The sequence below is a fragment of the Bubalus bubalis genome, chromosome 7 (genome assembly GCF_019923935.1).
Source record: "Bubalus bubalis isolate 160015118507 breed Murrah chromosome 7, NDDB_SH_1, whole genome shotgun sequence".
Lineage (NCBI taxonomy): Eukaryota > Metazoa > Chordata > Mammalia > Artiodactyla > Bovidae > Bubalus > Bubalus bubalis.
Genome location: NC_059163.1, coordinates 53,267,987 through 53,295,493, shown reverse-complemented (window position 1 = coordinate 53,295,493; position 27,507 = coordinate 53,267,987). Strand labels below are relative to the sequence as shown.

The window sequence follows — 27,507 nt, the reverse complement described above, 5'->3', positions numbered from 1 at the left end:
TGATGGAGGCTTTAAACTGGCAGGTGGGAACATCCTGCTTTCAAATGCTAGCTTTTCCCCCAATTTGGTTCAGCACTATCATCCCAGGTATGTATGACATACCTTTGAGTGAGCTTGAATACTTTTTGTGTATCTGAGGACAAATTTTATATGTATTTTTTGTAAATTGTCTGTTAATATCAGAGGAGACTGACATGTTTCAGTCCATGGGGTTGCAAAGAGTTGGACAGGACTTAGCAACTGAACAACAATAAAGAGGTAACTGAGGTAGAGAGGAGCATATTATGTTGTCCAAGATCAAAGAACTAGTAAGTGGTAAATTCTATAATCTACACTAGTCACTAAGCCCTTACTCTTTTCAGTTAATAATTTCACTTTTGAACACTATTGTTAAGACAAAATGTCTGCATTTTGCCATTCAGTGTCCCAGAAAGTAAAAGTCGCTCATTCCTGTCTGACTCTTTGCAAGCCCATGGAATTTTCTAGGCCAGAATACTGGAGTGGGCAGCCTTTCCCTTCTTCAGGGGATCTTCCCAACCCAGGGATTGAACCCAGGTCTCCCGCATTGCAGGGGGATTCTTTACCAGCTGAGCCACAAGGGAAGCCCAAGAATACTGGGGTGAGTAGCCAATCCCTTCTCCAGCAGATCTTACCAATCCAAGAACTGAACCAGGGTCTCTTGCAATCCACTCCAGTACTATTGCCTGGAAAATCCCATGGATAGAGGAGCCTGGTAGGCTACAGTCCATCGGGTCGCAAGGAGTTGGAAATGATTGAGCAACTTCACTTTCACTTTCACTCTTGCATTGCAGGGAGATTCTTTACCAACTTAGCTATCAGAGAAGCCCCTCAGGATACCAAACAACAGATAAACCAGCACAACAAACAACACTGATTGTAGGGTCAGTGTACCAAACAACAGATAAATAAAATCTTCTGTACCTGGCTGTGGAGCCTTGCTATTTTCCTCAAAAACTGGCATGATATCTGATATTCTATTGCTTGGATTATTTTCAGGTAAGGGGTGATTACTTATTTTACCCTTCTAGGTGTGTATGACTTCAGATTTGAGTTAAAAGATAAGGGTTATAGGAAACTGAATTGGGTAGCAAAGTGGTTCAATAATGATATTAAAACAGTCCCATGTAGAGCCAAGGAAAATGGGAATGATTATACTGGAGGGCAAAACAGAAAGTTAGCTAGGCAGAGAGTAAAGCCATAACATCAAATCAAATGCTCTGGATTTAAAGGTAGAATGCAAATGCTAGCTTATCTGATGGAAACCAGACACAAAACTTAAGTAACTATGAGGTACCACTACAGTCCTGGGAGAATGGCCAAAATACAGAAAACTGACAGTGACAAATTCTAATACAGACATAGAACAACAGGAGCTGTTACTCATTGCTTATGGGAATGCAAAATGGTACTTTGCTTTGGAAGTATGGTTTTTCTTACAAAACTAAACATAATCTTACCACATTATTAAGTAATCATGCTCCTTGGTATTTACCCAAAGGAATTGAAAACCTATATCTACACAAAAATGCACATGGATGTTTATAGCTTTCTTATTCAAAACTACCAAAACTTGAAAGAAATCAACATGTATTTCAGCCAGTGAATGGATAAATAAATTGTGGATAAATAAAGTATCCAAATAAATTGGATAAATAAAGTATCCAAACAAGTTTGGATACTTGTTCAATGCTAAAAAGAAATGAGCTATCAAGTCATAAAAATATACAAAGGAAACAAATGCATATTAGTAAATGAAAGATCAACTAAAGAGGTTGCCTACTTAATGATTCCAACTCTATAACACTCTTGAAGAACAAAACTTTGGAGATTGCAAAAAGATCATATGTTGCTAGGCATTACAAGTGAAGGAAAGATAAATAAACAAAGCACAGGGGACTTTTAGGGCTTTGCTTATTTACTCTGTATGATACCACAAAGGTGATTACATGTCATTATACATTTGTCTAAACCCATACACGGAGAATGCAATGGCACCCCACTCCAGTACTCTTGCCTGGAAAATACCACAGACGGAGGAGCCTGGTAGGCGGCAGTCCATGGGGTCGCTAAGAGTCAGACACGACTGAGTGACTTCACTTTCTCTTTTCACTTTCATGCACTGGAGAAGGAAATGGCAACCCACTCCAGTGTTCTTGCCTGGAGAATCCCAGGGACGGGGAAGCCTGGTGGGCTGCTGTCTATGGGGTTGCACAGGGTCGGACACGACTGAAGTGACTTAGCAGCAAACCCATACAATGTGCAAAATGAAGAGTGAACCATAATGCACATTATGAGCTTTGGATGGCAATGGTGTGTCAATATAAGGCTGTATATTGAAATGTGTACCACTCTAGTGGGGGATGTTGACATTGAGGTAGGCTATTCATTTTTGGAGGCAGAGGCTATATTACAAAATCTCTGTTCCTTCCACTGTGAACCTAATACTGATTTTTAAAAACCTATTTTGAAAAAAAAAAACAACAACAACAAAAAACACAACTATTATGTAAATTTGGACACGAGATTTTTCTGTGGCGTCAGTGTAGCTGCAGGGGCGTTTTCTGGGATAGTCCAGGACTTGACTTTAAGTGGGATGACATCTTATATGGGCAACAATTCTTTGCAATGAAGTCCTTATGTGGGAATAAAGAAACTGAGGCCTAGAGAGGTTATGTACCTTCTATCAAGTGACAAATCTATTTTATGGTAGTCCTTATCTATAAAAAAAAAATATGCAGTGTTTCATATGAGAACTGTCACTGTCAGCAATGACTGCATTATAAATATGCTAAATAAGCAAATTTCACCCTTCACAGCTTGGTGAAGGAACTTTACTAAAATTAATTGACAATCAAAGGTCACTGTAATAATGTATTATAAATCCAAAATCAAAGTGTGTTATCTCTAAATTCAGTATTTCAATTTTTCTATATTTTATTTATATCAAAGAATGATATTCCTTCAATAATTTCTTCAATAATAATGAGGTCAAATGAATTTGTAAAACAAAATACTTTGTATCGCATTCTTGGAGATTCACAATATACGTCAATGTTAAAGGAAATAATATTTGGTACTGTGAACATATCTACAGTTAGCTCTCAATCACTTAGCTAGTAAAAAGAAGCCTTTTGTAAAATTTTGTCACTATACTTGGTTATATATACAATTTCCCAAATCAGGAGCAGAAGATCATGAATTATTAATCATGTTCAGGCTCTGGGACCACACTTTGCAGTCAAATCCTGGCAATAGTACTCACTAGCCATGCGACTCTGGAAAAATTTCTTAGTTCTTCTAGGCTTTAAAAGTATCTACAACATAGAAATAATAATTTGATATACTCCAGACTTTTGAGAATTAAATTAGCTAATATTTATAAAAGATGATGAACAGTTTCTGGCACAGAGCTATCACACAATGCATGTTAGCTGGCTGGAGTTATCATCCACAAGCAAGGAAGGAAGACACCAGAAGGTGGAGTCTTCCTTTGCTAAGTAGATCTTTGCACATTTATCTTTTTGTAAAATCATTTCTTTGTATCTTTTCCTCAATATTATTTTTTCCTGGTCATTCCTTTCCCCTTGTCTATTGTGAGACACAGAGTATGCTGCTGCTGCTAAGTCACTTCAGTAGTGTCCGACTCTGTGCGACCCCATAGATGGCAGCCCACCAGGCTCCCCAGTTTCTGGGATTCTCCAGGCAAGAACACTGGAGTGGGTTGCCATTTCCTTCTCCAGTGCATGAAAGTGAAAACAGAAAGTGAAGTCGCTCAGTTGTGTCTGACCCTCAGTGACCCCATGGACTGCAGCTTTCCAGGCTCCTCCGTCCATGGGATTTTCCAGGCAAGAATACTGCAGTGGGGTGCCATTGCCTTTTCCGACACAGAGTATGGGCATAGATAAATTTCAGTTGAGTTCAGTTCAGTCTCTCAGTCGTGTCCAACTCTTTGTGACCCCATGGACTGCAGCCAGGCCTCCCTGTCAATCACCAACTCCTGGAGTTTACTCAAACTCATGTCCTTTGGTCAGTGATGCCATCCAACCATCTCATCCTCTGTCGACCCCTTCTCCTTCCACCTTCAATCTTTCCCAGCATCAGGGGTCTTTTCCAATGAGTCAGTTCTTTGCATCAGTTGGCCAAAATACTGTAGTTTCAGCTTCAGCATCAGTCCTTCCAATGAATATTCAAGACTGATTTCCTTTAGGATGGACTGGTTGGATCTCCTTGCAGTCCAAGGGATTCTTAAGAGTCTTCTTCAACACCACAGTTCAAATGCATCAATTCTTCAGCATTCAGCTTTCTTTATAGTCCAAGTCTCACATCCATACATGACTACTGGAAAAACCATAGCTTTGGCTAGACAGACATTGTTGGCAAAGTAATGTCTCTGTTTTTTAATATGCTGTCTAGGTTGGTCATAACTTTTCTTCCAAGGAGCAAGCATCTTTTAATTTCATGGCTGCAGTCACCATCTGCAATGATTTTGGAGCAGAAAAAGTAAACTCAGTCACTGTTCCCATTGTTTCCCCATCTATTTGCCATGAGGTGATGTGACCAGATGCCAAGATCTTAGTTTTCTGAATGTTGAGTTTTAAGCCAACTGTTTTCACTCTCCTCTTTCACTTTCATCAAGAGGCTCTTTACTTCTTTTCTTTCTGCCATAAGGGTGGTATCATCTGCATATCTGAGGTTATTGATATTTCTCCTGTCAATCTTGATTCTAGCTTGTGCTTCATCGAGCCCAGCATTTCTCATGATGTACTCTACATATTAAGTTAAATAAGCACAGTGACAATATACAGCCTTGACATACTCCTTTCCCTATTTGGAACCAGTCTGTTGTTCCATGTCCAGTTCTAACTGTTGCTTCTTGACCTGCATACAGATTCCTCAGGAGGCAAGTCAGGTGGCCTGGTATTCCCATCTCTTTAAGAATTTTCCACAGTTTGCTGTGATCCACACAGTCAAAGGCTTTGGCATAGTAAATAAAGGTGAAGTAGATGTTTTTGCTGAACTCTCTTGCTTTGTGATGATCCAACAGATGTTGGCAATTTGATCTCTGGTTCCTCTGTCTTCTAAATCCAGCTTGAACATCTGGAAGTTCATGGTTCACGTACTGTTGAAGCCTGGCTTGGAGAATTTTGAGCATTACTTTACTAGCATGTGAAATAAATTTAGATAAATTTAGGATGCATGATATAATAATCAGAGATTGAGTGAAGAAGAAAAGAATGAGACAAAAGAGAAAAGTGAACATGTATGATCAGATGAAAAAAGACAGACATGGAGTTGAATGGATAATTTCATGGAGTTGCAGCATTACAGGTTCATAATTACTAGTTCTGAAATATCCAACATCTACTCTACAAGATAGGCTACTTGTATATTCATAGAATAGTATGAAACAGATTTTTTAGAAATTATTAAACTGATTTTCACTTCCTTATGAGTGAGCCTTGATTTGAGTTTCAGCATCCTGCCATAGTCAGTACCAAGCAATATTACAGTCCCTATTTCACTTACTTTTTTCGTTGCTATGAAATAATTTTGACCATTATAAAATACCATTTGCTATAAGAATGGTTCTTGTTTTGCATAAGTAATACTATATCATGGGGCATGCTTACTTATTGAGTTTCTTCCTAATTTACTTTCTATTATTTTGCATTCCAAACTGCTGAAAGATATGGTCCTTTTCTGATTATAGAAGTTCAACTTTCTTTTTTCTAGTGAAATTCAGCACCAGTATGGGGATATGACAAAATATATACAAGCAATATTATGACATAGTAACATGATTAATATAAAGTATTGATTAATTTGAAGGCAACAAGATATAAGGAACAACTGAAAAGTAGATTTAAGAAGATACTTAACAATGAGATTCCTGGGAAAATTATCATCTTTGGAAAAAAAAAGATTATCAGAGTAGAGACTACAGAAAAATTTTCACAGTGTGGAAATAAATATGATAACCGTCTAAAGTTAGTCAGGTTGAGAAGCTGTGTTAAAGGAAGTCAGACAGATGGTAATGAAGACAGTATTCACAGACACAGAAAATGACTCAGACACCAGGTAATGGAAAGAACAATTACACTTAATAGCAGACAGCAGCGTAGGTGTTAGCTGCGACTTGAACAGAGAAGAGATGCACTATTCAAAACTGTTTTTCTAACTTGCAAAATATATGAGAAAAAAGGAAAAATGGAATTTATTCTATTATAGTGAAAAATCTAATATTCAGATCAAAAGACAGCATGGCTTATTGGAGAATCTAAATACAACTATATATTTGACATTTTCTTCCAAATGTCTATATTTTAAAGACACTACAGCTTACTGTAAATGTAACATACATTAGTAGAAATTATATACTAGAACAAAGCTTACTTCAAAAGTAAAATATAATTGAAAAATAATACAGTGGATTTCAAAGACTTAGTATTAAAAATGTAAATCATTTCACTTATAGTCTTTTTTTATTATAAGTTGAATTGAAAAATATCTTTGATATATTAGGTTAAATAAAATATATTATAAAATTTACTATTATCTGTTTTCTTTTACTTTTAAAAGTGTGGTTAACAAAAAAAAAGTGAAATTAAATAGGTCTAATTATCTTTCTATTGGTCAGAGCTGATAGAGATGGTGGTTTGAAAACCATCATACAGTTTCTTGGGAGATGATTTTGTCTCAGGACACCAAATTTAGACCTTAACTGTGACAATCAAGAAACTAACAAAGGCATCTGGATAATACTTTAGAGATCCATACATTAATTACATGTTTACATTCTATGCCTGTATTATTTATGCATACTATAGTAACTTTGAGCAACTGAATCAATTAGATTTGAATTTTAGTCCTACCACTTCTAACTTCTCTGAGATTCTTAAACTGTCTAAGCCTATGTATTTGTCAGTTAATTATATAGAAAAGGCTGTTGGTATTTTATGACTGCTGGTGGAAAGTTTTAAGAATTTAGGTAATAATCAAATTGTGTTACAGTTAATATTAAGAATCATTACTATTAGTATTAAATAATGATTTGTATTCATAGAAACTTTAGCTTTTTCCTGAGCTTATGAATACCTGGAATGGTTGGCAAAGTCTATTCATGTCCTTCTTTTATTTTTTTCTACCAATGTTATGAAGGGCACAGCAGAGAAATCATCGGTTAGAGCATGAAGGTAAAGTTATTTTGTATTCATCTTCCCTTCAGGAGGAAATATTGAAATGTTAGTTGCTGTGCTGCCTGATACAGTGTGAAATCATTTATTGCCCATTGGGATTAAGAGACCTGCTGATGTGTTGCCTTTTCTGAATATAACTTTCCTAAGAGAGCTGCTGCAACACAGCCATCTGTTTGGGTACCATGGCTTAGACATATTTTAGAAGGCTATCTACCTTTTCCCTGATTTGTCAACATGGACACTTACGTCCATATACCAAAGTGTTTTGCTCAGAGCAGCCAAGTCAAGAGAGCATCGGATTTAGAGTCAGCAGACCTAGTTTCTACTCTAAGCTCGGCCACTGATGAATTCTGTGACTTTAGAAGAGTCATTTAATTTTTCCTGTCCTTAATTTCTTCATGTATACAACAAAGAGTATGAACTGAATTTTTAAAACATCTCCTTCAAATATAATTGCCTAAACTTCTTCATATGTTTGAAATGAAAATGCTGTGTTATTTTATGCTTTTTCTGTTATCTTACTGATGTTGCCTATTTTGTCTCTTTGGCATTTACTGATTGATTCAATAATTATTTGAAGGCTTGTTTTTGATAGTGCTATTTGTATTAGGAAAATAATATTAAAAATATATCCTTGTGAACAATTTAGTCTAGTGAGAGAAAAAAACATTAATCCAATATTTACATACAGTGCTATCTATTCCCATATCCTAGGTACATCAGATCAGATCAGTCGCTCAATCATGTCCGACTCTTTGCGACCCCATGAATCGCAGCACGCCAGGCCTTCCTGTCCATCACCAACTCCCGGAGTTCACTCAGACTCACGTCCATCGAGTCGGTGATGCCATCCAGCCATCTCATCCTCTGTCGTCCCCTTCTCCTCCTGCCCCCAATCCCTCCCAGCATCAGGGTCTTTTCCAATGAGTCAACTATTCACATGAGGTGGCCAAAGTACTGGAGTTTCAGCTTTAGCATCATTCCTTCCAAAGAAATCCCAGGGCTGATCTCCTTCAGAATGGACTGATTGGATCTCCTTGCAGTCCAAGGGACTCTCAAGAGTCTTCTCCAACACCACAGTTCAAAAGCATCAATTCTTTGGCACTCAGCCTTCTTCACAGTCCAACTCTCACATCTATACAAGACCACAGGAAAAATCATAGCCTTGACTAGACGAACGTTTGTTGGCAAAGTAATGTCTCTGCTTTTGAATATGCTATCTAGGTTGGTCATAACTTTCCTTCCAAGGAGTAAGCGTCTTTTAATTTCATGGCTGCAGTCACCCATCTGCAGTGATTTTAGAGCCCAGAAGAATAAAGTCTGACACTGTCTCCCCATCTATTTCCCATGAAGTAGTGGGACAGGATGCCATGATCTTCATTTTCTGAATGTTGAGCTTTAAGCCAACTTTTTCACTCTCCTCTTTCACTTTCATCAGGAGGCTTTTGAGTTCCTCTTCACTTTCTGCCATAAGGGTGGTGTCATCTGCATATCTGAGGTTATTGATATTTCTCCCGGCAATCTTGATTCCAGCTTGTGTTTCTTCCAGTCCAGCGTTTCTCATGATGTACTCTGCATATAAGTTAAATAAACAGGGTGACAATATACAGCCTTGACGGACTCCTTTTCCTATTTAGAACCAGTCTGTTGTTCCACGTCCAGTTCTAACTGTTGCCTCCTGACCTGAATACAAATTTCTCAAGACGCAGATCAGGGGTCTGGTATTCCCATCTCTTTCAGAATTTTCCACAGTTTATTGTGATCCACACAGTCAAAGGCTTTGGCATAGTCAATAAAGCAGATAGATGTTTTTCTGGAACTCTCTTGCTTTTTCCATGATCCAGCGGACGTTGGCAATTTGATCTCTGGTTCCTCTGCCTTTTCTAACACCAGCTTGAACATCAGGAAGTTCACGGTTCACATATTGCTGAAGCCTGGCTTGGAGAATTTTGAGCATTACTTTACTAGTGTGTGAGATGACTGCAATTGTGTGTTAGTTTGAGCATTCTTTGGCATTGCCTTTCTTTGGGATTGGAATGAAAACTGACCTTTTCCAGTCCTGTGGCCACTGCCGAGTTCTCCAAATTTGCTGGCATATTGAGTGCAGCACTTTCACAGCATCATCTCTCAGGATTTGGAATAGCGCAACTGGAATTCCATCACCTCCACTAGCTTTGTTCGTAGTGATGCTTTATAAGGCCCACTTGACTTCACATTCTAGGGTGTCTGGCTGTAGGTCAGTGAGGGCACCATCATGATTATCTGGGTCATGAAGATCTTTTTTGTACAGTTCTTCTGTATTTTCCTAGACCCTAACTAAGATGAGGGCACACCAGGAGAAATGTGTACTGCTGTTGGACAGAGCACGGAAAGAGAACCTATTTCTGTGGACAAGCACAGCTGTGCAGAAGTAGCTGAAAGCAGAAAGTGGAACAGGAACACAGAAAACTCTCAAGCCACTCCAGGTCTAATGCTAAGCACAAGGTAACAATAACATGTTGCTTGAAGAATTTGGATCAACAGAATGTGATCACAAGATATGTGGCCACTTGTAACCATAAAAACTGACCCTGAATTGTTTTCTATTCTCCTTCTCTTTGTACTGTTTTAATATTAAATATGTACTGTGACTCTGAAAGACACATGGTAAGGATAATATAGGTATCTTCCATCACAACAGAATACGTTTGGTGTTTTGTCATGTCTTGGATGAGAAGAATCAATAGATTGAAGACATAAATGAACTTCATATGAGCTTAAAATAAACTTCTGTTATGACTGTGCCATCACACAATTTTGTCTGTTATAAAGCAATAGTGCCTTCTTAATTAATACAAAAATGGTAAATTGAAGTGAAATGTTTTTACAGTATAATCATAAACTATGTGGAATTGACTTAGCAATCAGATATATGTCTAAGAAATTTATATCATGGCTCAGAAACATCTCAACTCCTTGGACAGTGGCGATACCTCATTTAAAGCTGTTGCCCTTGTCCTAACTTAGTAGACTGACCACATGACACTAAGTTCCAGTTCAAGGAAATGTGAAAATTAAAATGATAGTATGAATTTACTTTTATTTTCTACCTCCAGAAGATATTTTATGAAATAGATAAGATCAAAGAAAACAAAGAGTTCTACTATTAAGAGACTCTCAAAAGTTTGGAAAATTCTGTTTCTGGCTTTCTAACAGTCATATTCAAGCAACAGATTTGAGCAACAGACTCTCAGGGAAACAAAATCACACAGCCTTGTGCAAAGCTCAGATTAAGAGTTTTTCTAACTTCAGTTCAGTCGGTTCAGTCGCTCAGACGTGTCCGACTCTTTGTGACCCCATGAACTGCAGCATGCCAGGCCTGCCTGTCCATCACCACCTCCCGAAGTCCACCCAAACCCATGCCCATCAAGTCGGTGATGCCATCCAACAACCTTATCCTCTGTTGTCACCTTTTCCTCCTGCCCTCCATCTTTCTCAGCATCAGGGTCTTTTCCAATAAGTCAACTCTTCGCATCAGGTGGTCCAAGTATCGGAGTTTCAGCTTCAACATCAGTCCTTCCAATGAACACCCAGGACTGATCTCCTTTAGGATAAACTGGTTGGATAGCCCTATTATTTCAGATAACTTTGATGTTTTCAAATGTATTTGGCATTAGAGAGAGAGAGAATAAAGAATTTAGGATTAGCATTAGGAAAGAATTTTGAATATGGTTAGGTGGTTCCTGGCACATTACATGGATCTGAAGCTCAGTGTCTTTGAGGAATTTTCTTGTCAATACATTACAGCCAATTAAAAAATGAATTGCTTATTTTAATCCTAAATCAATACTCAACCTCCAAATTTGAACCTGTAAGAAATAAACCCTAAAAGCTTGGAAACCCCCAAAGAAAGACATACCCTAGAAGTTATTTCATATACACACACACACACCCCCACACACACAAACACGGATAATAATGTAAAAGGAACAGTCCCATAGGATGGTAGAAGGCTTTGGAGTATAGTGTACAACTGAGTTACTCTCAGAAGACAGATTTAGGATCCTGTTATGCCAAGGCTGAGAGATTTTCCACACTGGGTCCAGCAATGATTTATTACTGCTATGATTCAGTGACTGCTGTACATTTCCAAGTATTTCCTTTTATGTAGTGGTAGTTTTTTTTATTACAATGAATCTTGGCATAACTCAATTTTTAGAAAAGCTTTTTAGAAATAGTAGTCTGGGAGTTTTACTAAATTTGTTTACTACAGCTCAACTATCTATAAAATAGATTCTTTTCTGTTTTAAATTTTGGTAAAATAAAGCATAAAATTTGCTACTTTAATTATTTCAAGTAAATATTTCAATGGTCTTAAATATATTCACCTTCCTTCCAAGGAGTAAGCGACTTTTAATTTCATGGCTGCAATCACCATCTACAGTGATTTTGGAGCCCGCAAAAATAAAGTCTGACAGTGTTTCCACTGTTTCCCCAATTATTTCCCATGAAGTGATGGACCAGATGCCATGATCTTTGTTTTCTGAAGCTTTAAGACAACTTTTTCACTATCCTCTTTCACTTTCTTTTTTTTTTTTTTTTTTTTTTTCAAAAAGAACTTTTATTCTGATTCAAATAGCCTCTTATGCACTCATGCTTTCTTGCCAGATGCCTTTGGAGCAGGTGCTTTCTGGGATGGAGCTTTCTGACCCTTCTGAGTTTTAGGAGGAGGTGCTGCCTTCTGGCCTGCAGCTTTCTGGGCAGGAGCCTTCTGGGCTGGAGCCTTCTTACCCTCAGTGGTGATCTTTTTGGCTGGAACCTTGGCGGCAGCAGCAGCTACTGCAGCTGCCCCCTTAGCAGCAAGGGCTTTCTTGGGAGAAGCTTTCAGGAGAGCTGCCTTTTGAAGTTTCTTAACTTCAATCTTGATTAGTCTGTTTCTCATTTTCCTTGCCTTCATGACTTTGTAACGATCAAAATCTGTCATCTTGGCTTTCTTCTCTCTGGCTTCAATCTTCTTGGCCCACCTTGTGGCTGCCCACTTTGCATTGATATCTGCCTTCTCCCAGGCTTTCCGGACATACTTCTGGCGGGCACTGTGTGGGAACTTGAGGATGAAGTCAGTGAGCTGCATGCATTTGAAAGGCATAGCCTGTCTCCTTACTTGAGTGCAAGGTCCATCCACCAAAGCCCTGTTCTGATCAATAACATCTACAATCGCGACCAGCTTCCCGGCATGAGGCCCAAAGGAGACGTAGGCCACCCGGCCAACCTCTACGAAGCGCCTGAACACCATGTTGGCGGCGTTCGGCGAGAAGGCCCTCTTTCACTTTCATCAAGAGGCTTTTTAGTTCCTCTTCACTTTCTGCCATAAGGGTGGTGTCATCTGCATATCTGAGGTTATTGATATTTCTCCCGGCAGTCTTGATTCCAGCTTGTGCTTCTTCCAGCCTAGCATTTCTCATGATGTAATCTGCGTATAAGTTAAATAAGCAGAGTGACAATATACAGCCTTGACATACTCCTTTTCCTATTTGGAACCAGTCTGTTGTTCCATGTCTAGTTCTAACTGTTGCTTCCTGACCTGCATACAGGTTTCTCAAGAGGCAGGTCAGGTGGTCTGGTATTCCCATCTCTTGAAGAATTTTCCACAGTTTATTGTGATCCACACAGTCAAAGGCTTTGGCATAGTCAATAAAGCAGAAATAGATGTTTTTCTGGAACTCTCTTGCTCTTTCCATGATCCAGAGGATGTTGGCAATTTGATCTCTGGTTCCTCTGCCTTTTCTAAAACCAGCTTGAACATCTGAAAGTTCATGGTTCACGTATTGCTAAAGCCTGGCTTGGAGAATTTTGAGCATTACTTTACTAGCATGTGAGATGAGTGCAATTGTGTGGACTCATTTGGGATTGGAATGAAAACTGACCTTTTCCAGTCCTGTGGCCATTGCTAAGTTTTCCAAATTTGCTGGCATTTTAAGTGCATCACTTTCCAAGCATCATCTTTCAGGAATTGAAATAGCTCAACTGGAATTCCATCACCTCCACTAGCTTTGTTCATAGTGATGCTTTCTAAGGCCCACTTGACTTCACATTCCAGGATGTCTGGCTCTAGGTGATCACACCATCGTGATTATCTTGGTCATGAAGATCTTTTTTGTACAATTCTTCTGTGTATTCTTGCCACCTCTTCTTACTATCTTCTGCTTCTGTTAGGTCCCTATCATTTCTGTCCTTTATTGAGCCCATCTTTGCATGAAATGTTCCCTTGGTATCTCTAATTTTCCTGAAGAGATCTCTAGTCTTTCCCATTCTGTTGTTTTCCTCTATTTCTTTGCACTCATCACTGAGGAAGGCTTTCTTATCTCTCCTTGCTATTCTTTGGAACTCTGCATTCAGATGCTTATATCTTACCTTTTTTCCTTTGCTTTTCACTTCTCTTCTTTTCACAGCGATTTGTAAGGCCTCCCCAGACAGCCATTTTGCTTTTTTGCATTTCTTTTCCATGGGGATGGTCTTGATCCCTGTCTCCTGTACAATGTTACACTTATTCTTTGGAAGAAAAGTTATGACCAACCTAGATAGCATATTGAAAAGCATAGACATTACTTTGCCAACAAAGGTCTGTCTAGTCAAGGCTATGGTTTTTCCAGTGGTCATGTATGGATGTGAGAATTGGACTGTGAAGAAAGCTGAGCACCGAAGAACTGATGCTTTTGAACTGTGGTGTTGGAGAAGACTCTTAAGAGTCCCTTGGACTGCAAGAAGATCCAACCAGTCCATTCAAAAGGCATTCTGTCCTGGGTATTCTTTGGAAGGACTGATGCTAAAGCTGAAACTCCAATATTTTGTCTACCTGATGAGAAGAGTTGACTCATTGGAAAAGACTCTGATGCTGGGAGGGATTGGGGGCAGGAGGAGAAGGGGACGACAGAAGATGAGATGGCTGAATGGCATCACTGACTCAATGGACATGAGTTTGAGTGATCTCCAGGAGTTGGTTATGGACAGGGAGGCCTGGTGTGCTGTGATTCATGGGGTTGCAAAGAGTCGGACATGACTGAGTGACTGAACTGAACTGAAATATATTCACATTGTTTTGTGATTTAAAAATCACTATAGTCCAACTCTAAACTTCTGTCATCTTCCTAAACTTAAAATTCCATAACCATTGAACAATAACACCCCCAGCCCTGGAATCTATCATTTGCTTTCTGTCTCTATGAAGCTAAGTTCTCTAGGTACCTCATGTAAGTGATATCATACAGTATTCTTTTATGACTGGCATATTTTTCACAATGCCAAAAGAGATTAGCTGTACCACTTCACACTCCCAGCAGCAATAGAGGAGGGTTCTGGTTTGTCTGCAGCGCCATCAACACTTGTTATTTTCTGTTTTTTTCTTTGTTTTAATTAATAGCCATCTTACTGGTTGTGAGGCATTGCGTCACTGTGGTTTCAGTTTGCATTTTACTAGACATGTTGAACATCTTTCATGTGTTAGTAATCATTTACATAACTTTCTTGGAGATATGTCTATTGAAGACCTTTGCCAATTTTGTAAAGGAGTTGTCTGAGATTTTTTCTTTTCTGATGTTGATTGTTGTAGGAGTCTCTGGATATTAATTCTTTTTCAGATACTTGGTTTGCAAACGCTTTTGTTTTCCTGGTTGATATTCAGTCTTTTGATAGCACTCTTTGATGCACAAGTTTTCAATTTTGAAGTTTATCTTTTTTTAAAAAAATATTGTTGCCTATGCGTTAGTGTCAGATCCAATAAATTATTGGAAAACCTAATGTCATGAAGGTTCCCCCTTATGTTTTCTCCTAAGAGTTTTATAGTTTAGCTTCTACCTTTTGGTTTTGATCTGAGGTGTTGTTTTATTTTTTTGTGTTATTTATTTTTTTTTTCCCATAGATGGTTTAAGGTAAGAACCCACCTTCATTATTTTGCAGGTAAATATTCAGTTTTTCCAACACAATTTAAAAGTGTCCTTTCCCTGTTGAAAAGAATTGGCACCCTTGCCAAAAATCATTTGGTCACATGTGCAAAGGTTTATTTCTGTATTCTGCATTCCACTCCACTGATTCATATGTCTGCATTTATGTCATATTACACTGTTTTTTGTAGTTTTGTGATAAATTTTGAATTCAGGAAGCCTGAGAGTTTCTCATTATTTTTTCAAGATTTCTATGTCATTTGGAGTCCACTGAGATTTCATGTAAATGTTAAAGTGAATTTTTCTACATCTGTAAAAAACATCATTGGGATTTTGACAGATATATTATTAAATCTCTAAATTGCTTTTAGTACTGACATAAATATATGAAGTCTTCCAAGTCATGAATCTGTGATATCTTTCCATTTATTCATTCCTTTTTAAATCTTTCACCCAAATTTTGTTACAGTATACAAGGCTTTCATCTCCTTAATTTTATTCCTAAATATTTCATTTTTTATGCTCTTATAAATAAAACTTATTTTCCTTTTGTGACTGTTCTTTGACAATGTACAAAATTACAAGTTATTCTTGCAACTTCACTGAATTCATTTATTAGACCTAGCAGGCATTGTGTGGAGGGAATGGAATCTTTAGGTTTTTCTACATATAATACATCTGTGAACAGAGATAATTTTATTTCTTCCTTTTCAATTTGGATGCCATTTTATTTTCACTTCATTGCTCTGGTTAGGACTTTCAATCACATTTTCACTATAAATGGTCATAGCCAGTATCTGAGTCTTTCTCCTGATTGTTGAGGAAAAGCTTTCAATCTTTCACCATAAAGTATGACACTGAGTTTTTTCATACATGATTTTAATTATCTTATTTTTCCCTAGTGTGCTGGATGTTCTTATCCTTAAAAGGTGTTGAATCTTGGCAAATGCTTTTTCCACATAAGTCGAGCTGAATTTTTTTTCCCCTTCCTTCCATTAATGTGATGCATTGCATGATTGACTTTTCATATGTTGAAACATTATTCCTTTTCAGGAATAAATTCTACTTGGCTATGTTGTATAATCATTTTAACATGCTGTTAAATTCTCTTTGCTGGTATTTTCTTGATAATTTTTATTTCAACATTCATCAGAGGTGCATCCTCAGTCATGTCTGACTCTGCAACCCCATGGACTGTAGCCCATCCAGCAAGAATACTGGAGTGGTTTGCCATTTCCTCCTCCAGGGGATCTTTGTTATCGAACCCATGTCTCTTGTGTCTCCAACACTGGCAGGCAGATTAGGTATTGATCTATAATTTTGCTTTCTTGTATTATCTTTGTCTGGCTTTGGTATCAGACTAATGACTTTGGAAGTATTATGTCCTCTTCAATTCTCTGAAAGACTGAAAAGAATTGGTGTTAAGTCTTTAAGTGTATAGCAGAATTCACCAGTGAAGGCAAAAGGTACTGGGCTTTTCTTTGTTGGGAAATTTTTGATGACTGATTTAATGTTCTTACTTGTTGCAAGCCTATTCAAATTTTCAATTTCTTTATGGTTCAGCCTTGGTAGCTTGCTTCTTTCTAAAAATATGCTTCATTTTAGGTTATATATTTTATTTGCATACAATTATTCATAGCACTCTTTTTTAGTCCTTTTCATTTCTACAAAATCAGTAGTAATTTCCCCTTTCACTTATTAATTCACTTATTTGCATCTTTTTTCTTAAATTTACATTTATTATTTTGTAGAATCAAATCTCAGTTTCACTAATTTTGTTTTTCTATTCTCATTTTTTGTTAATCTGTTTTTTATTATTTCCTTATCTTTGCAAGGATTTAGTTTATTTTTTCCCTTTTGCAGTAATTCTAGGTATAAATTTATGTTGTTGAGATTTTGTTAATGTAAGCATTTACAGCTATCGATATCCTTACCTGTTTTCATTGCATCCTGGAAGCTTCTATGTTTTATTTTCATTTATCTCATGGTTTTTAAAAATTTCTCTTGTGATTTATTCTTTCATCCACTGGTTAAGAGTATGCATTTTTAATTTCTATTAATACATACTTGTAACTTTTCTAGTTTCTCACACATTTAAGTTTATGTCTAGTTTTATTCCACTGATATCAGAAAAGATATTTTGTTTTCAACCATTTATACATTAAGATTCATTTAGTGACCTAACATTTGGCCCATCTTGCACACTGTATATCATTCTGTGGTTGCATGGAGTACTCTATAAATGTCTATTATGTCCAATTTTCCATAGTGTTATTCAAGTCTTCTGTTTCCTTACTGATCTTTTGTCCAGTTTTTCTATGATTAAAACTAGAATACTGAAGATTACTACTATTACTGTAGAACTGTACACTTCTCTCTTCAATTCTGTCGATGTTTTCTTCATATATTTAGGACTTCTGATATTTGCTTCTGATATAATTTTTGTATCTCCTTGATGGACTGATCCTTTTATATAATTGATCATTTATATACAGCATCCTTTTTTCTCTGTAGAAACAATTTTTTACTGAAAAGTTTTTTTTTTTTTCCCCTGATTATAGCTACACCTAATCTCATTTAGTTACTATTTGCAGGTAATATCTTTCTCTATTCTTTTACCTTCAACCTATGCATGGCTTAAATATAAAGTGAGTCTCTTGATTCTGATCAAGATGCAAGTGGACATGAAGTTCACATCCTCCCACAAACAAACAAAATCCATGTACAAGTGGAAAAAATCTCATGGAAAATTAATTGGAAACTGGAAGAAGAATTTCTGTACAAAGAAAGCTGCAGAAAAGATCTCCATGTAACTGGGTAAGATGGGGGGAAAGAGGCATTTTATTGGAAACTAAATCTTTGGGAGAAATATGAAAGGAAGAGAAGATCCACATGACTGAACTCCCATCCTGGGGAGCAAATAAGTCAAGTCAAGATCTGGCATCCTGGTCCTAGGGTCCTGCATGGAAGTGACAAGTCCCCTAACCTATTAAGATAACTGCAAGGACAGACAGAAGGACAGGAGAACCCTAGATCCTAGATCCTATTTTTGAGGTGTGTGCATACACTGGCTTGCCAACAATCAAGGCCAAGAAAGCCTTGTGTGATGGTGACTGCCAGCTCACTGCAATTCTCAATCCAAATGGAGTAAACACACTGGCCCTGCTCACTATACAACACAGCCTGGTGCAAAATCTGGGCCCACCAAACCCTGAGAAATAATCTAGCCTAGCTATGCAGAGAAGGACCACGGAGGCCTTGAGTGTGATCCTGGTGTAGTCATGGTACACACTGTCAGAGTGCACACAGTGGGGTACCACAGCAGTGCAAGACCGTTAAGTACTGAATATTGGGCAGACAGATCCTGGGAGAGGACTTAACCTAGCTACACAGAGATAGCCCAGGAGGCCTATAGTGTGATCTAGGAAGGGCAATAGTAGCCATTGTCTGCACACTTGGGCATATGCAGCAACTTCTATCCCAGTGAGAGTACTCCAGATTTGCCATTACACTTTGCAGATAAGCACTACATTTGGTGCAGACAGATCCTGGGAGAGTGAAAAAGTAGGCTTAAAACTCAACATTCAGAAAACTAAGATCACGGCATCTGGTCCCATCACTTCATGGGAAATAGATGGGGAAACAGTGGAAACAGTGGCTGACATTATTTTTCTGGGCTCCAAAATCACTGCAGATGGTGACTGCAGCCATGAAATTAAAAGATGCTTACTCCTTGGAAGGAAAGTTATGACCAACCTAGATAGCATATTCAAAAGCAGAGACATTACTTTGCCAACAAAGGTCTGTCTAGTCAAGGCTATGGTTTTTCCAGTGGTCATGTATGTATGTGAGAGTTGGACTATAAAGGAAGCTGAGTGCCTAAGAATTAATGCTTTTGAACTGTGGTGTTGGAGAAGACTCTTTAGAGTTCCTTACTACAAGGAGATCCAAACAGTCCATCCTAAAGGAGATTAGTCCTGGGTGTTCATTGGAAGGAATGATGGTAAAGCTGAAACTCCAATACTTTGGCCACCTGATGCAAAGAGTTGACTCATTGGAAAAGACCTTGATACTGGGAAAGATTGAGGGAAGGAGGAGACGGGGACGACAGAGGATTAGGTGATTGGATAGCATCACCGACTCTATGGACACGGGTTTGGGTGGACTCTGGGAGTTGGTGATGGACAGGGAGGCCTGGTGTGCTGCAGTTGATGCGGTCGCAAAGAGTCGGACACGACTGAGCAACTGAACTGAACTGATCCTGGGAGAAGGCTGCCAGAGAGTCAGCCCAAATTTCTGGTGGCAGGACAGCCACCTCAATTCCTACAGCCACAATTCCCTGATCCTCAGGCTCAGCCTCTTCCACACTGCAGTCCTGCACTGGATCTGGGATTAACAAACTAGAGAAAGGGATGTGACCTTGGGCTTCTTATGGATGGAACTGTAGGTGCCTATACAGGCAGCACAAAAGTCATCTCTGATGGCAGGGACCTCACTTGCTTCCACAATTACCTTCTTGGGGCAGGACGTGCACTCAAGGGCAAGGGAGTATGACTGAACCTGATCCTCAGGGGTTTGCTTCCAACAACTGGGAAGGAGATTGCACCCATGACAGGGCAGGGTCAGTCATGGAGCAAAAAGGAAGCCTTGTATCACACCTGGTACATAAATCAGATACTCCCAACAAAAACCACATCTCCTATCAAGAGGATAATGGACAGCACACCCTTAGGAAAGACCTAGCTTGTGTCCTACCAAACGAAGCCCTCATGCCAAAACCACTGGACACATACAGTCTACACAGGGATGTTGTATATAAAGCAAATACTAACAGACATAAAAGGAGAAATTGACATTAATACAGTAATAGTAAGAGACTAACATCTCATGGACATTAATGTACATTACTGTGTCATTATCACTTGGCTGGCTTGTTACTACATATATCATCCTTCTTTTCTTTCCTTTGTAAGTGATTAGTCATTTTACCTGGAAGATTAACAGATTTAGGTTACTTTTTTCCTTTAATCTATTAGTTACATACATTTATGTCAACATTCATCATTTCGAGTAAAATTTAACAAGAACTAAAGTGAATCCTTTTAAAATGTTGATTTTAGTTATCTTTGAATTCTAGAGACATTTCCTTGATTATAATTCTAAACATTAGTTCAGTTTTATTCTTGAATTTTCTTCACAGATATTCTCATCATACTTATGATAAGTCTTTGCTCCCCACGTTTCAAAACTATGCCTATCTCTCATGTTTTTCCTCTTCTATTGTATGTAATTATCTTCTTTGCTTTTATTCCTTTCCTCAAGTTCCCTTGAGGAAAATATACTTTCAAATTATTCTCCCTTGATAATTTTTAAAATTAGTCTTTGTTTTTATCTTTTCTTTGGATTTTTTCCTTAGACAATTTTATTTCAAATTTGTGTGCTTGTGTACTTTACAGCCTGAAGAGATAATACACCTGTTAGCCAACAATGACTATATGCCAAGCACTGAGCAATAGACTCTGGGATATGCAGAAATAAATTATTACAAATGGTCCTTGACGCTGAAGAACTCACATATAGTTTGGAAGGCAGACATGTAAATAAATCATTATAATGTAATATTAACCATTATAGAATTTTTAAAAAATAATCCATATACTAAAAAATTCAAAAATGTAAAGTGTATAATTCAATGGTTTTTAGGATATTCATAGAATTCTTCAATCATCATTCAGACCATTTAACTGTCCCACACACACAAAAAATGTGCATTAATAATCCTGCCATCCATCTTTGGCCCCAGATAACCATTAGTCTACTTCCTACCTCTAAAAATTTGCCTATTCTGGACATTTCAATTTATGGAAACATACAACATGTTGTCTTTTGCAACTGGCTTCTTTAGCTCAGTACATTGTTTAAGATTAATTCACGTCCCCTGTTTTTAAGCTTATTTATGAATCACTTATACTCTAAGTTGTTGACTCTGATTCATAGTGTTCCTTCATTTTTGCCACTGCTTATTTAATGTTATTTATTTTATAGAGTTATATTATAATTTTCTTCTGCTTCATAACTGTGGCTGGTGTGTTTTCATCTACTGAAAGGTTTTGACAGTCAATTTCTCCTTGTAGTAGATTTGAAGTGGATGCAATGTGACTTTTCCTGTATATTTTAAAAGTACCTTTTATTGTTCTTAAACATTAATTATAGCAAATTGTATACAGATGAGGCTGAGTGGTTTGAATGGCTTGACAAGATTCTTCATGCAAGTTTACCATATTTGTATAGCACAGTTAAGCTTCTTTACTAATTGTTGACTTTTTCCTGTATTTGCATTGGAGGTTAGGAAATAGTATCTCTTTGATGCTATGATATTAGTGTTTCTGAAAGTTCCATGTTTGTCACTGCTTCCCCTCTGTTTATCTCTTCATTATCAAGTTTCTAATAATGCCTCCTCTTAAAGTGGTCTCTATCATCCTCTCAAATCTTTTTCACATTTTTACATTTGACTGCACATATGGTCTAGTCTTTCCTTTGGGTTCACTAATTGTCATTGTTCTGATCCACACGCATTTACCATGTTCCAATTTTTCTGTCACTCAGTGTCAAACTTACTCCTTGAACCATGTGCTATCTGTGTCTCCTACTGCAAGGATTCTGTTGCTCAATCTATTTCACAGATAATATTCCTGTTACTTCGCTTAGAAAAAAGATTACAGAGTGGGCTACATTGGTTTTGGATGTTTTCTTCTACATGTAAATTGGACTTTTTAGAAACTGTGTCTCCTAATGATGTTCTAGGCAAGAGTTATAAGTGGAAGTCATGTGGAAAAACTTTATATTTAGGAGGCAATGGCTATGCTATCCAATATTTTCTTTAAAATTGGATATTTCCTCTCATTTGTTTGCAAGTCAAATTAACTGTGGTAAGTAAAGTAAATGATACTATAAACAATAATTTTACCTTCATGTCATTTCCCTAGTATTTGACTTATTTTACTTTAAGCCAAAAAACATTAATTTCAGCTAAATTTTTGACGTAGAGATCACTAGTCTTCATTGTTATATCTATTTTTCCTTTTCTTGTACAAAAGAGACTGCAGTATGATATTTATTTTAATTAGACAGGGTCATGTGATTAATTCTCATCATTAAAATGAGTGGGAGAAATGTGTTTTTTCTAGGCTAAGACAGAATACAAGTCATCACAGAGTTCTGTTCTCTTTCTCCTCCCCTGCAAAGATGATAATGGATAAGGCTTTACCTCTAAAGAGTGGAGTCATAAAATGGAAATTATTTGAACTTCCATTGAGCTTCCACATGGAAGACATATTTTGCTAAGAAATATCTGAAACTGCATTGCAATTAGAATGAGCAAGAAATACACTTTTGCTTTGTCTAACCACTGAGATTTGGCAGAATAACAGGTACTACAGCATAGGCCTAAATTATTATGATGCATATAGAAGTTGAAATAATCTCCTTAGACCAAGAATAGGTATAGAGGCTTCCATGTTTCACAGGGAGGAAAAAAAAAAAAAAAAACTTAACCAGATAACTCAAATAATCATTAGACTGGTGAAGTTCTTTAGTGGAAAAAGGTAAAGCAAAGTCCATATACATAACACAATTAGGAAACTGAAAACTTCTTTTATCCTTCTGAAAGTCATATTTGTTATACAGAAAATTTACATAAAATAATATTATTTAAAGTAAAAGTCTTCTATTTATTATCTTAAATATATGAACAGCCAGCAATATTAGTAATATTTTACAAGACCTTTGCAGATACTCACATTTGTAAAAATCACTAATATATTCAAAGCCTCTCATAAAATATTATAAGAAACACAAACTGTTTTGAAAAGCAAGGCAGGAAATATTAATTTGATTTAGTTGATTTTATATTAAATTAATATTTTCTTATAAAATAAATAATATTCTGTAATTTAATGATTATCATAGTTATATTAATTATGAGCTGAACTGTCAAACCTAAAACTTGCTGCTGTATCCTGTGTACTATGTGCTCACTACAAACATCATGAATATATATTTAGAAACAGATTTTCTTCCATTTTTGAATGATTTAATTCTAACTGAAATTTATTCTGCCTATTTGGCTCATCTCTGTGTGTTAGATTTCTACCTTAGTAGGGAATACTTTCTCAGTTACATATTCAACTGATACCTCCTTTTCTATTAACTTCATATTATGCAAATTAAAATGGTTCTTAAAATTCTTGAACCAGTCTTTGCTCACAGATTTGGTTGCTTCAAATACTGTGCTGGTACCTGCAGCACTTGTGGCTACATAGAAAAATTCTTTTTTTTTTTTAACAGGCTTCTGGCTTCTTCCTAAATTATATTTGCATCAGAGTCATATATTTCCTGTGCACATCTTCATAATACACATTATCTTTTTAACTCTCATAAATTCTTTTAAGCTGTAAACAACTATATGTGCAGGCTAGAATATTTTATGAAAAAATTCTCTATTTCTATATAGAGCATGAGCTTTCTGAGTCACAAGCAGACTTATCAAAACCTTCTAGATTCTAGTTAAGAAGCTTTGCTTTGCCATTTCATTTTTGTATCTTGCAAGGAGAATATCTTGCTTTTCTAGGTAATTCTAAGAAATACATATTATTATTCATAATTTTTTACTTACAACCCAGGGAACCAAATAAGAAATAAATAACCAAATAAGCAACCTGTGATGAAACATAGATAGTATGAAGATTTACTTATTAGTTAAGTGAAATGATCCTATAATAAAGCTGCAGGTATTCTACCAAAATTTACAAATATATAAGTATCACATTACAAACACATATGAGCACTTAAACACACATACATTCTAGAATTCCTAAGTCTCTGCTCAATACTAAAACAGTTGTTTCTATTGTTCTCAAATACCAAGAATGTATTTGTGTATTTGTATTTAATGTACTCTTTTAATACAAGCTCGGTAGATTTCAAACTATTCTCATCCCTCTAACAGAGAGGGGTAAGCGAGTAGGCACTTATTTATGTTCCCTAACTCCTGAGTCCTTCTATTGGAAGGACTGATGCTGAAGTTCCAATACTTTGGCCACCTGATGCAAAGAGCCGACTCACTGGAAAAGACTCTGATTCTGGGAAAGATTGTAGGCAGGAACAGAAGTGGGGGACAGAGCATGAAATGGATCGATGGCATCACTGACTCAATGGACATGAGTTTAAACCAATTCCAGAAAACTCCAGGAGACAGTGAAGGACAAGGAAGCCTGGAGTCCTGCAGTCCATGTGGTTGCAAAGAGTCAGACACAACTTAGCTACTGAACAACAATAACTCTTGAGCTACACCAACCAAGGCTTCCCTTGTGACTCAGCTGGTAAAGAATCTGCCTGCAATGTGGGAGACCTGGGTTCAATCCCTGGGTTGGGAAGATCCCCTGGAGAAGGGAAAGGCTACCCACTCCAATATTCTGGCCTGGAAATTTCCATGGAGTATATAGTCCATGGGGTCACAGAGTCAGACACAACTGGGTGACTTTCACTTTAACACCAACAAAAGCTGGACTCTTACCTATTTTACATATTTGTTTTACATAAAGAAGGGGAAAACCAATAATTAATTAACCATGGAAGCCATTTGACACAGCAATGATACTATTAGTTTTTATTTCGGCTCCGTATTATATTAATTTAAAAAGTAGACCTTCCTACCCTAAAATTTGATCACCAATAAGAGAGTCATAGAACTCACAATTAGTTGAAGAATAATTTTTTCCAATATTTTTCAAGATTGTTTTATGACCCAAATCAGGAGTAGCAATATCTTTGTTTCTTAAATGGAAATTAAATACATCAAGATTTTTAAACATATACTTTATTCTAAGCTCTCTTTTATTTTGCAAATTTAATATAGAATAGATTTGAAACTATTCTTTTGCAGTCAAATGTTTTCAAACAGGTTTAGTTAGGCTATATTTTTTCTGTCTTATACAAATACATTCTTCAGCCTTCTGTAAATACATTCCACTGAAGCAAATCATACCTTCCTGGTGAGGCTTCTAAATTTTTTCTTCTTGTGCAGGATCAATGAGCTGAACAACCTATCATCTACAATGTCTTTTCAAAATTTATTATGCTAACAATCCCATTCCCCATATGCTATAATAACATTTGTAAAAGTATATAAATTAATGAGTATGAGTATATCAACTAATGGATTCCTGAGAAGTTTCATTATTCATGTGAAGACTTGTCCTAAGACGTGAGGGGTCAATTACTTGCAATATATTATTCAGTCGGTTACAAGTTACAAATTTGTTTCTTGGCAAAGTCATTCTCTATTCTAGACAATGGTCCCCAAACATAAACTTGTACTTATGTCAGAACCTTTATAAATATTTACATACTTGCCTGATTAATTATGGTTTTTATTCAGCACTTCGGCAGTTATTTCACAATATTTGACAAGTTCTCACAAATGATTAGTTTGAAAATAAATATTTGAGAATATTTGTTCCAAACAAATGTTAACTATCTGAGCTTGATATCAGGAGTCAGAAGAAACAGAATCAACATAGCTAGTCATTTCAAATTTTGTTTTCTTGCATCTATCTTAAATCACCTTTTAGCTTTTTTCCCATGGGCCACCTACTTCAGAGTTTGAGAGTTCAGCAGTTTGATTAATAAGCAGTTTCTGGTCACTTGGTCCTCCCACACTCAGTTAAGAGGATTCAGTGGGGTCCAGAATACTCATAGTCCTCAGTTGAATCCTTTTTATTCAAGTATTCCAATGTTGGGTGGGGAAAGGGTAATTTTCATTTAGCCATTAAGTGAATGCTCTGACTTATTATTCCTAATATTCCCTTTGTTTTCTCAAGGCATATAATTATAAAAATTGTTTTAAGGGCCACATAAATTAACAGGGTACATCCTTTCTCAGATATACAAGGGCTCCTTATCCTGATGAAGAAAGTAAAAGGAAAGAAAATAGACACCATTTCACATACCATTTCCTTCACATATTTAATCCTCTATATAACCCAGTCTTTATTAACCAAGGTTTGCATTTGACGAGACAGGTTTCCCAAGAGTATAAGTAACATCAAGTTCAAAAAGTCAATAAACCACAGAAATGAGATACCAATAGAGATCTCACTGATGCCAAGTCCCACGAACTATTACATTATGCTGCCTTCTCCACCAAATATGGTGATAATAGTGAAAGAATGGAAACCTCTTATATAATGCTAAATTGTATTCATTATTTGATTAGTGTCTTGGTAAAACTCATGCTATAAATATCTTGGGTTTCCCTAGTGGCTCAGCGGTAAAAAAAAGAAAAAAAATCTGCCTGCAGTGCAGGAGCCACAGGAGATGCAGGTTTGATCTCTGGGTTAGGAAGATCCCCTGGAGGAGGGCATGGCAACCATGCCCTTGCCTGGGGGCATCCAGTATTCTTGCCTGGAGAATCCCATGGATAGAGGAGCCTGGCAGGCCACAGTCCATGGGGTCGCAAGAGTTGGACACGACTGAAGGGACTTCACACATAAATATCTGGAATGTTTTTAGAAACCAACATTAAAGTCTGTAGCTATTTTATTTTTAAACTATATCTTCACTTTTGGATTCCATGGACTAAACAATTATTTTATCATCATATTGTGTTCTCAATTTCTTAGAAGACTAAATAATAATTTTAATATTTTAGGAAAATGCAGGGTTAGTAGTATTTCAGGAAAATTTTGAGATGAATTTCAAGGGAATGAGTGAAATAATCTGTAAAGGATTTTCTTAAAAAAGGATATTCTTAGAACATTTAGAAATAAGAAAAAAAACCTGTTAGCTTTTACTATAAATATATAAGATTCTTCACATGCTCATGTCTATCAGATAGGCATATTCAAAATAACATAATACAAAGTATATCAAATTATAAAATATTTATGATGTTTGATACAAAACTTGGAGTGCCTTGATAAAGCACATCTTTATATTATGTTTAATACTAATGTTCACCTAGAATTTAGTGCTGTGCTTGAGGGCATCATTTAAGCCATCTCTAAGAAGAAGGAAATGGCAACCCACTCCAGTGTTCTTGCCTGGAGAATCCCAGGGACGGGGGAGCCTAGTGGGCTGTCGTCTATGGGGTCACACAGAGTCAGACACGACTGAAGTGACTTAGCAGCAGCAGCAGCAGCAGCAAGAAGAAGGAAGTGGCAACCCACTCCAGTATTCTTGCCTGGGAAATCCCACAGACAGAGGAGCTGGTGGACTATGGTCCAAAAGGTCACAAAAGAATTGGGGAGGGAGGAGGGAGGAGGGTTCAGGATGGGAAACACATGTATACCTGTGGCGGATTCATTTTGATATTT

At 37.0% G+C, this 27,507-nt stretch overlaps 1 protein-coding gene and 1 pseudogene across 1 annotated transcript; both read right to left on the bottom strand.

Moving 5' to 3' along the window:
* LOC112586203 overlaps positions 1-27,507 on the bottom strand; it is a 74,138-nt pseudogene that overhangs the window by 32,696 nt on the left and 13,935 nt on the right.
* Positions 11,797-12,528, bottom strand: LOC123334843 (60S ribosomal protein L14). The gene has a single exon (XM_044947004.2). The coding sequence runs from the start codon at positions 12,487-12,489 to the stop codon at positions 11,848-11,850; it is 642 nt and encodes a 213-aa protein (XP_044802939.2). The 5' UTR covers positions 12,490-12,528; the 3' UTR covers positions 11,797-11,847.